Genomic DNA, 10,348 nt, shown 5'->3' with positions numbered 1-10,348 from the left:
CTCAGGGGAAGAGTGGAGCCTGTTTGGTGACCACCACTCTTCTGCTGCCTCTGACATGCAGTGATGGCTGTCATGTCACTGGAAGCTAGCCCACTGATGTTTCCAATACCAGGGGTTTGGTCACCCAAGGGGGCCAGGTTTCAGTGCAGCTTCTTGACAGATTAGGAAGACATGGGGATCCACTGCCCAGAACTAGCCAAGAGAACCCCTGGTGGCCACAACAGAGGGCCCATGTACACAGGGCCGACCCCACAGTTTCAGCCTCCACCCCACTCCTGGCACTGCGGGACTCCACAGAGCCTGGAGTCTCCATGGTGCTCTCTTAGGGCAAGTTCCAAATGCAAGGGACATTCCCGGCACTGGTGATGCTGTCCCTGATGCTTCCAGAGGACTTTGCTAAGATCTGGAGGGAGGCTACCACCTCACACCTGCTTCTGGGGACGCATAATAGCAGCTAGCCCGTGCCATGCTTTGTTCTGGCAACCATATTATTGCCTCGGGTTAGTCCAGGGGTGCCCATCTGCTCCGGGACAGGTGATGGCCCAGAAAGCCCTCAGGCAGCTCTGCTCTGCGACATTGTCATGAGCTGGAAGTCACTCACAGAGGGTAACCTCCATGTTATCCTCAGAGGTTCGCAGAGGTGAAGGGACCTGCCCTACAGGGGAAAGCAGGCCACCTCCGCCCCTCAAGGGAAACACTATCATCTCATGACCCCTGGCGTCCACCCTTCCTTCCCTACACCACCCTCCACCTCCAGAAGCCACTAGCAGTTACTTTCTCCTTCCCAGACGGGGAGGCACATTGGAAGGTCCCAGGTGGGCGTGACAAAGAACTGTACCCCATAAAAAGGTGGCTGTAAGTCCTACACGGGTGGTTCTAAACCCACGTGGGAATGAGAATCACAACACAACAGGATGAGTATGGGTGGGTCTGGGGCCAAACCCTCCTCAAGACAAAAGATGAAACAAGCAAAATACGAGATGCGATGATGAGGTCATTCGGAGTCAAGAGGCCCTGAGGAGCCAGGAAGCTGAAGCCAAAGGGACTAAGACCTTCTCCCAGAGCCCACAAAGAGAGGGTCCTCCCCCTAGAACCTGAGCCCCCAACCCTGCCTTCTGACTGGGAAGTATGCTGTGTGTGTCAAAACCACCCTGCAGCAAGCAGAGAGGTGGTGTGGCTGCAGGGGCCAAGGCAGGTTCTCGGCCTGCCTTTCTTTACCCCGATGGTGGACACCAAGCGGGTGGACTGGCAGAAGACGGGGCTGGGGAGACAGGAACACACCTGCGGCCCCTCCCCAGCCTCTCTTCTAATCACAACCAGCTTCCCTAGGGAGCACAGCAAAGTCAGCAGGGAGGGTCCTGGGCAGGTCTCTGGTAGAGACAGTTGCTATGGATACTGTTTCTCAGGCAACCAGGTGAAAAGGAGTCCAAAGTGGGGCCAAGTAGCTTCGGTTTGGCCCTGAGACTAGAGCCAGCCACAACGCAACCCCCTTCCCTGCAAAGGACCCTGGGGATGCCAAGTCCTCTCCCTGCTCCCTGGCTGAAGGGTAGACCCCCCCTGGTGCCAAATCCCACCTCTCTCACCGACTTCCTTCCTCTGGGTCTTAAAGAAACTCCTTTGACTTGGGACCTGGGTTTTCAGGGGTGGGTGGTGGCGGCAAAGTCTGGGGCCCAGAAGTATTTGTCTCCATGAAAGGCTGACCCACAGGAGCTCTGCCACCTTTGGGCTGCAGCCTACAGCCAGGTCCCAGTGACAAGGCAGCTCAAGACAAAGTATCACTGGAGCCCCCGGGCACCCCATCACCCACTCCTGGAAGCGCCTTACCCAGAGCCCTCCAGCAACCGAGGGAGGACTCAGTAAAGGCCGGTGCTCCACTTCCCCAAAAACCAGCCGGTGCTAAAGCTCCACTCGCTGCCCTGCCAGGCAGTCCCCTCTGTCCAACAGGGGGCTCTGTGCTGGCTCCCACTGCCTGGCCCACAGCTGGACACCGAGGTCCCCCCCTTTGCAGAACATGCTGATGAGGCAGAAAGGGGTACACAGCACACTGCCCAGGGCCACTCAGGGTGCCAGTTCCCCTCCTACATGCAGGGTGGACCCAAACCTGAAGAGGCAACTGAGGCTGCACGCCAGCCCCCAAGATGTCCACAGCAGAGGACATCCGGGACCATGGCTGCCGACAGGACCAAGGACCCTGTAACAGGGAGGTGGGAGGTCAGAGCTGGAAACAAGCCATAATGTAAAGATTGAGACAACAGGTTGAGGTGATGGGAAGAGGGGGCTGTGCGCCAAGAATGCAGGCAGCTCTCGGAAGCTGCAACAGGCAGGGAGACAGACCCCCGCCCCCAGTGCAGCACTAACATGAAGATCCCCAAACCAGTCACGCATGTGGGTCAGCTGGTGCAGCTCTGCGTGGGGCCTTCTAGGACTCAGGCTACAAGTGCTACAGCCACTGGAATCGTGGAGAGCAGTGAGGGGAGGGCAGGGGCTTGAGAGCTCTGGGCTGACACGTGGCCGGCCGGTGATCGGCATACCCTGCCCTTTCCTCCCTGCCAGGCTGGTGTTGGCCTCCTACCCTTATTTACTGGGACACCCACCCTCAGCCCTGACCCCAGGGTCACGCCCTTGGCTTCTGACCATAAGTATTTCCATAGCCCAGGTAGGTGACCACATGATGGGGTGTGGGGACCATGTGCGGACGGGAGGGTCCTGCCCTTGCCGTCTTAGTGGGGGGAACACAAACACACCTCACACCATTGGTCTGCAAGGCAGGCATGGGAAAGGCAGGGGCAGAAGCAGGATCAACCTGAGCTGACCAGTGTGCTCGGCTTTCCCCACAGCCACTCCTCATGGTGCAATGGGTGCCACTCTGGGCTGCAAACTGCAAGGCCAGGGGTTTGAGCTCAAGGGGCTCTCCACGGGAAGCATAAGGCTGTCTGCCTGTCCCTGCAAAGACTGACAGCCTATGGCTGGTCGGCACTGGGGGGGGGGCCCCCCCGCCCGCGCGCAACTGAGTTGCAAACACTGTCATTTGCCAGGGGTCGGACCAGCCGGTTCTGACCCAGGCCAGGCCCATCTGTTGTACACCTGGCTGGGAGGTGGTAGTAAGAACCCCAGGAGGGCAGTGGGCATGGTGGCTTCCTGAGAGCTCACCCAGGGGCAGGGGCCCTAACAACTTGAGAGGAGCCAGGGTTGCATGCTCCTGCTAACAGCGTGGCTGTGCTGCAGAGCCCCTGGCCCCTGAAACCCCACCCGCCAGCTGTGCCTGGGCCTCCCCCTGATCCCCAGCTGCTAGCAGGAGCTGTTGCCAGGTGCTCTGGGCCCCCAGAGAACCACCCCCACTCCCCCTCTCATCAAAGAGCCAAGGCTGATGCAACCTGCCTGCAAGAGCCGCCTCACTCTCCAAGCCAGGCCCCTCCGCCCTGAAAAAGAGTCCCCATCAGCCCCACCCAGGCTTTCCGAGGTCATGGTCTTTGTGGACGCAGAGCTGCAGGGTGAGCTTCACCTGCTGACCTTACCAATGGTACCGACCTGGGTTCCTGAAAACCCAACCCAGAAAAAAGGAGTGGGGTCGGCCAGGGAAGGGCACCCTAAATCTGTAGTGGGAACCCACAGGATGTCCCTTCCCAGCCTGGAGCTGTAGTGTCTTACCAGAGGGAGAAAATTGTCCCTCCTTTGCCCTGCAAGTGGGTGGGACCCGTGGAAAGTGACCTAAGAAAGCCCCCAGGTGGTGTCCTTCCTTGCTCCAGGAGCTAGTGGGCCACAGGCAGAGGTGGGAAGAGGCGGCCAACAGTTTGGCCCCAGCCTGCAGTGGCCTGGAAAGTGGGGAAGGGGGTGGCTAAGGAGGAGCACCGGCCTACCTGCCTTTTATTTAAGCCAGTATTCTTAGTTTTTTGCTTGTAATACATTTTTGTTAATAAGTTAAAAACAAAAACAAAACAGAACCCCAAACCCCCAACCCAAACCACTGGCTGCTATCGAGTCCATTCCAGCTCACGGCGGCTCAGCAGATACCTGCCCCATGGCGGTATGTCACCCCGCAGAAGCAACGGCCACAGTTTCCTCCCTTGGGGCAGCAGGGGTGTCCTTCCCCATTTAAAGGGCCCATAGTTCCAGCCTAACTGCAGGATAAGCTCCCCCTATGGAGGCCATTCCAGAAAACACCCAACCTGGTCATAGCACCTGAGCCAGGAAGTGGTTGAGCAAGGCCCTGAGCGGTGACACCATACCTTAGTCATGTAGGGTGCTAATGTGGGCATGGGCGCACAGAACACACACAGGAACAGTCCAACCCCCGCGACCTTTATAACTGCTATAATTCTACAGTTCTACGCAACAGAAAATTAGAAAAAGAAGAAAATCTACTTTGCAGGGGCGGGAGGAGGGGGAGAAAGTAAGGGTCTCTTGTACGGTTCACATAAGCCAGTGGTTCTCAACCTTCCTAATGCCTCAACCCTTAAATAACAGTTCCTCATGTTGAGGGGTAACCACCCCAACCATAAAAAAAATTACTTTGTTGCTACTTCATAACTCTGTTTGCTACTGTTATGAGTAGGGCAAACCCTGTGCAAGGGTCGTTTGACCTCCAAAGGGGTCACGACTCACATGTTGAGAACCGCTGACGTAAGCAAGATGGTCAGGGCCTAGCACACAGACTGGCACCTGGGACTCGGGATGGCATCAGCTACAAAGTGACTGCTCAGACACTGACAATCAGGGCTGTGTGGAAATAGAGACCATTGCTCCCCACCCCCCAAACTGTCCTATCAAGTTCTGTACATAACCCAGAGGGCCCTCTCAGAAGCAGCAGAGCGAGTGCGTGCGCACCGTGCAGTTAAGGGACACAGGGAAGTGCTAGCAAAGTAGGGAGGGCCCCCCTCAAGACTCTAACCCTAACTAACCTCCACCACCTGGGCTGGTCAAAACCGCCATGGAGGCGGGGCAAGGTCCTCCTGACACCTCTTTATCTGAGAGCACCCACTGCGCTGCCCCCCCCCCATGATAACCCAACACCACCCCAGTAACCACCAACCACCACGGAGCGACAGCACCTACTGGGGACCAACACATGGAACTCCCACTGCTCTGGGGGATGGGTGCCAGAATGGGTCCCTTTTCACCCCGAAGAAACAGGCCACAGGGTAGTCAGGGAAACTGCTAGGGCCACGGAGCTGGAAAGTGGGGGCGCGGGGAGGGTTTGAACCCAGACAACCTGGCTCTCCCCAAGTCACAGCTCCTGGGCGGGCCCAAGGAACCTTGCTAAGGGAAGGTGGTCAGATTTCAAGAGGGACTTCCGGCAGCCTGCCCCGAAGCCACCTTTTCTGGGTCTTGACGGAATTTCAGCGACGGCCGGGACAGCAGATGGCCGTGGGGTGGGAGGAGCGAGGAGGAAAGCAGCAACGCTACAGCCCCTTCCTGGGAGGGGGTGTGTGTGTCCAAGATGGGGTGAGGCGCAGGGACGGGCAAACCAGAGAAATGGCTGGAGGCCTGAAACCCAGTTAGGACGGAGAGAGAAGACTGGAGGGGGGCACGTGGGCGAGAAGGATTAGGACTCACACACCAAGACCCGCCCCGCCCGCCGCACTCGGGTCGGGGTTCGGGGACCGGGCTCCCGGGACCTCACCTTTGCTACCTGCTCACCGAGCCCCCTACCATCCAGGGACGCGTGGCCCAGGGAGGCTCAGTCGTGTGCCCAACGCCACCCAGGGGTGTGATCGGAGGCTTCCGTGCCAGGAGCGGACCGACAACCTCTCCCGCAGCTTCCGGCTGGGCAGCACCGGGGTACCGAACGGCTGGGGAGTCCCGTCCGGACCCGGAAGTGCTTCTAGGACGCGGGGGGTGGGGGGAGGGCAGAGGGTTGACACGTGCGGGCTTGGGGGGAGGGGGGGGAGAAGCCGGGATCGGGACCCAGAGTCAGGGCAAGAGGGGTCCGAACGCCGGGACCGAGGATTCCTGCTCCCAGAAGGGAGGGGGCTGCACCCTCGGATCGGGTCACGGAGGAAGGGACCCGAAGCGCCTCCCGGCTGGGGCCGCACGGGGGCGGAGCGCGGAGGGATCCGGGCAGCCCGTGCTGCGCCACCCCCGGTATATCTGTCCCCAGTCCCCGGGGCCACCTCATTTCCCGTCTTCACACTACCACCTCCTCACGTTGCCGCGAAGCCGCCCGCCTCTGCCCGCACAGCCCCGGCCATGGCCCTGTAGCCGCGACCTCTCCGTGCCCCCCCCCCCCCCGCCGCCGGTCTCCGCGCTCACCGCGCCTGCGCCCTCCGCTCCCGCCTTCTTTCTTCAGCGGAGGCCGCCGCCGCCTCTCCTTGCCGCCGCCATGGAGTGAGTAACCGCTCGGCCGTCCCTCGTCAACCGCCTTTCCCGCCCTTTCCCAGCGCGCGAGCCAGACCGGAGATGTGGAGCCGCGAGTAGGGACTCTCGAGCGCGCAGGCGCGGAAGTCGAAAGAGGGAGCCCGTGCTGCGCACGCGAGCATGCGCACTCAGCCCGAGGTGGGGGCGGGAGGGCGTTTATTCGGCGCCTGCGCACTAACTCCCCGAGCGCCGTTGCTCCTGCGCAGTGGCTCGCCTGAAGCCAGAGTTTTCTACACGCAGGTTGGGCGGGCGGCCGCCGCGTGTGCGCACAGATCCTAAAGGGGATGGCGTTGGGGAAGCAAGAAAACAGTTTGCAACGCTAGGTGGCGCATCACGCACCTTCGCCCTCAGGAGAGAGCGGCGTGTGGAAGGGTGGGCGGTGGAGGCCGTTCCCCAAGAGACCCTCCCTTTTTGCTCCGTTTTCCGTACCGCGCGGGCGCGCAGCCCCGCTTCACCGCATTCCCATCAGGCATTACCGGGGCGGGGGCCTGGCTTAGATTGACAGGCCCGAAAGCGGGCCTTGGGCGGCTACTGGTTGATAGAGGGGGCGGCCAGAATCACAGCCGTCGAGAGGGGCGGGGCCAGCCGTGCTGAAATAGGCCTGGCTAATCGAAGGGTGGGGCTTCTCTGGGAGAAAGGCGGGGCCTCTAGGGACACCTCGGGAAGGGGTGGGGCTAGGACAATGGATGGGGGCGGGACTTGTGGCACGTGGGCAGGCGGGGCGGGGCAGGTGTTTCACGGCCTGATTTACGAGGGAAGAGGAGCCTGAACGCAGAAGAACAAACGAAAAAGAGGAATTCCCCTGGGAACTGATTTCAGATGGAGTGGGGGGAGCCTGGGGGAAAATACTCAGGATTGAAGCGTTTTAGTTTTTTTTGTTTTTTTTTAAATGATGAGGAATATTACTGGGGAGTGGGGTGGGGTGAACCTGAGACTCTTCTTGGGAGTGGGTGGGGCTCAGGGTTTAGGTTTCCAGAAAGATAGTAGTCCCTACACTATGTGGGGGTGCCCCTTCTGTCTGCCCTTGGCTGGTGGGTTGGGCTGGCTGCTGACCCTGCCCCCTTTGTCTCTCTGTGTAGGTCCTCTTTCACCTCGGTGTCCACCTGGGTCCACCTGAACCACCGCCAGAGCCGCCTCCCAGCCGTTGGTGTCAACTCCTTCGTTGCCGCCTGCACCCAGCGCCTCCGCCCCTACAGCCATGTCACTGTTGGCGACCCTGGGGCTGGACCTGGACAGGACCCTGCTCCCAGCTAGCGGGCTGGGCTGGCTCGTAGACTATGGGAAACTCCCCCTGGCCCCTGCCCCCCTGGGCCCCTATGAGGTCCTTGGGGGAGCCCTGGAGGGCGGGCTTCCAGGGGGAGGGGAGCCCCTGGCAGGTAAGGGACAGTGGAGAATGGACATAGGATGAATTAGGGAGGGGGAGGAGGGGCAGGAGACGTGTGAGAGTATGCCTTCATTCATTCTGTGAACACTTGGTGGTTGTTCCCAGCACTCCTTGTTAGGAGCTAGCCGAGAGCCAAGTTCAGGGACGGCATATTGAGATGTCGTGGGACGCAGAAAGTATCAAAGTGGGACCTAGTTTTAGGTAGCTAGGAAACCTCCAAGCAGGTGACATTCAGCTGTGGCCTAAAAAAAAAAAAAGGAAGGTACCAGCCAAGAAAAGGCCCACGGGAAAGAAGAAAAAAAGTGTATAAATACAATTTAAAAAAAAGAAAGATCCAGGGGAATAGCACTTCAGGTAGAAGGAACAGCGTGTGCAGAGACCCTGTGACAGGAATTGCTTTATTCGTAACTGTCTCCCCCATGCTTGGCACACAGGAGACATGTATTCAGGTATTAGAGAGGGGAACCTGCTGTTGTTGTTCATGGCTGAGGGCCTCTAAGAACAGGCTAAAGACTGGAGTCGAGAAACCACTCAAAGAGAACCTAGCTCCCTGTTGCCATAGAGTTGGTGCTGACTCATAAGCAGCGCTATAAAACAGAACTGCCCCAGGAGGGTTTTCAAGGCTGTAATCTTTCAGGAGCCGGCTGCCAACATCTTTCTCCCATGAGAGAAACCACAGGTGTAGGCTCCTTAATAAAGAAGATGTTGGGATGGTTGATGAAAAGGTTGGTGGGTGGTTGGCTGGCAGTCTTTTGTGGGCGCCGCTGGTGGGCTGGCCATTTGGTTGACTAGTTCATTGTCTGGTTAACTGATGGGGCACCACCGTTGGTCGGTCGGTCGGTTGACCAGGTGATGGGTTGGCCAGTGCTTGCTGGTTGGTTGACTGGTCTGGTTGAGTGATTTGGTTGAGAGCTTGACTGACTGCTTTGTTGATGGGTGGATTTCATCGGATGATTGGCTGCCAGGTGCGAATTGACGAATGAATTATGTGTGAATGAACGCATGAGCCTGCGTGCAGGAGCAGGAGGCGGGGGCCCAGGAACTCAGGGTGCTCTCGGTCCCCTCTTCCATCCCCTAGGTGACGGCTTCTCTGACTGGATGACTGAGCGGGTTGACTTCACAGCCCTCCTCCCTTTAGAACCCCCTCTCCCCTCCGGGGCCCTCCCCCCACCATCCCCGCCCCCACCGGACCTGGAAGCCATGGCCTCCCTCCTGAAGAAGGAGTTGGAGCAGATGGAAGACTTCTTCCTTGATGCCCCACTCCTCCCGCCCCCCTCCCCTCCTCCACCGCCCCCCCAGGCGCCTCCTCTCCCCCTACCCAGCTTTGACTTCCCCCAACCCCCGGCCCTGGATACCCTCGACTTGCTGGCCATCTATTGCCGCAGCGAGACGACGGGACAGGGGGATGCTGGGGGCTTGGCACCCCTGGCCCCACCCCAGCAGCCCCCTCCTCCCCCACCACCTCAGCCCTGTCGCCCAGCCCCCTACCCCAGCCCCGCGACCACCACCCGCGGGGACCGCAAGCAGAAGAAGAGAGACCAGAACAAGTCCGCAGCTCTGAGGTACCGCCAGAGGAAAAGAGCGGAGGGCGAGGCCCTGGAGGGGGAGTGCCAGGGGCTGGAGGCCCGCAACAGGGAGCTGAGGGAGAGGGCAGAGTCAGTGGAGCGGGAGATCCAGTATGTCAAGGACCTGCTCATCGAGGTGTACAAGGCCCGGAGCCAGAGGACGCGCAGCAGCTAGATGGGCAAGAGCCCGGGCCTCTAGGGCCCTGCCCTTCAGCTCTTGTTTTGGGGGCCGGGGTGGGAGCCCCCTCTACCACCAAGCCAGACCGCCCCCACCCTCTCTTCCCTTTTATCTTTTTTAAGTTCCATCCCCTCCACCATCCTCAGACCTGTGGCATGTTCGGCCTTTGGTCCCTGTCTGCATCCCCCCAAGTCTCAGCTGAGGTCCACCGGGAGCCCAGGGAGGAGAGCAGAGGTTGGAAACAGCCTCCAACATTGGTTGGTTTCCATGCAAATCGTAGGTGGTGGGGTGGCGTGGTCCTAGGATAGAACCTAGTGGTGGGGCCTGGGAAGCTGTGCAGAATTACTAGGCGAATGAGAACAAAAACCGAGGGAGGTAAGTCAGGAGGGGGGGTGTCTCAAGACTGAGACCCATTGGGGAAAGAAAGAGAAAAGCAAGCCAAGAGACTTGGCTGCCTTTGAGGAGGGAGTTAAGAGGTGGCCACGATCACAGAGTGGGTAGATGTACAGGCAGTGGGGGAGGAAAGGGGCCAAGGGCAGCGGGTGCCCTTAGTTGGTAGCTGAGTGTACAGTTTAGCTCTGGGTGGACATCAGTGTTTCGTGAAGGTGTTGGGGGGCAGGGCTGCCATCTGGGTGAAGGAGGGTGGTGGGGATTGATGCTTTGCGGGGAGGCAGGTTGTGAACCGAAATAAAATAAAGACATTCCCCTTGGTCTCCTGTGTCTTATCTGTGAGAGGAGAAGTCGGGGAGTGGTCCAGGACTGCTCTAAGGAGCCACTTGTAGAGTCAGACAACTTATAATATACATAGGCAGCCAGAGAAAGGGTAGCCAAAGATGCTCGCTTCCCATGGTCCTTGTCTCAAACACC

The 10,348-nt window shown here is 59.3% G+C and overlaps 2 protein-coding genes across 4 annotated transcripts in view; one reads left to right on the top strand and one right to left on the bottom strand.

Annotated features, from left to right (window-relative positions):
* Positions 1-6,420, bottom strand: part of IL4I1 (interleukin 4 induced 1) — a 24,083-nt gene extending 17,663 nt beyond the window's left edge. For 2 of the 3 annotated variants that reach the window (XM_045292957.1, XM_045292956.1), the window contains exon 1: positions 6,250-6,420. The gene's annotated coding sequence lies outside the window, so the exon portion shown is untranslated. Of the gene's footprint in view, positions 1-5,620; positions 5,846-6,249 lie in introns of those variants that run through there. The other variant, XM_045292958.1, reaches the window with a different exon arrangement.
* ATF5 (activating transcription factor 5) lies at positions 6,117-9,562 on the top strand. Its single transcript, XM_004710450.2, has 3 exons — positions 6,117-6,324; positions 7,434-7,730; positions 8,817-9,562. Exons 2-3 carry the CDS (start codon positions 7,553-7,555, stop codon positions 9,476-9,478), a joined length of 840 nt encoding a protein of 279 aa, XP_004710507.1. The 5' UTR covers positions 6,117-6,324; positions 7,434-7,552; the 3' UTR covers positions 9,479-9,562.
* Positions 9,563-10,348: the final 786 nt, after the last annotated feature.

Source organism: Echinops telfairi, unplaced genomic scaffold, assembly GCF_000313985.2.
Source record: "Echinops telfairi isolate 266 unplaced genomic scaffold, ASM31398v2 ScPeMD7_655;HRSCAF=1070, whole genome shotgun sequence".
In the NCBI taxonomy this organism is placed as follows: domain Eukaryota; kingdom Metazoa; phylum Chordata; class Mammalia; order Afrosoricida; family Tenrecidae; genus Echinops; species Echinops telfairi.
Note: the sequence above shows the minus strand (reverse complement) of the source record. Positions and strands in the feature narration are given on the sequence as shown.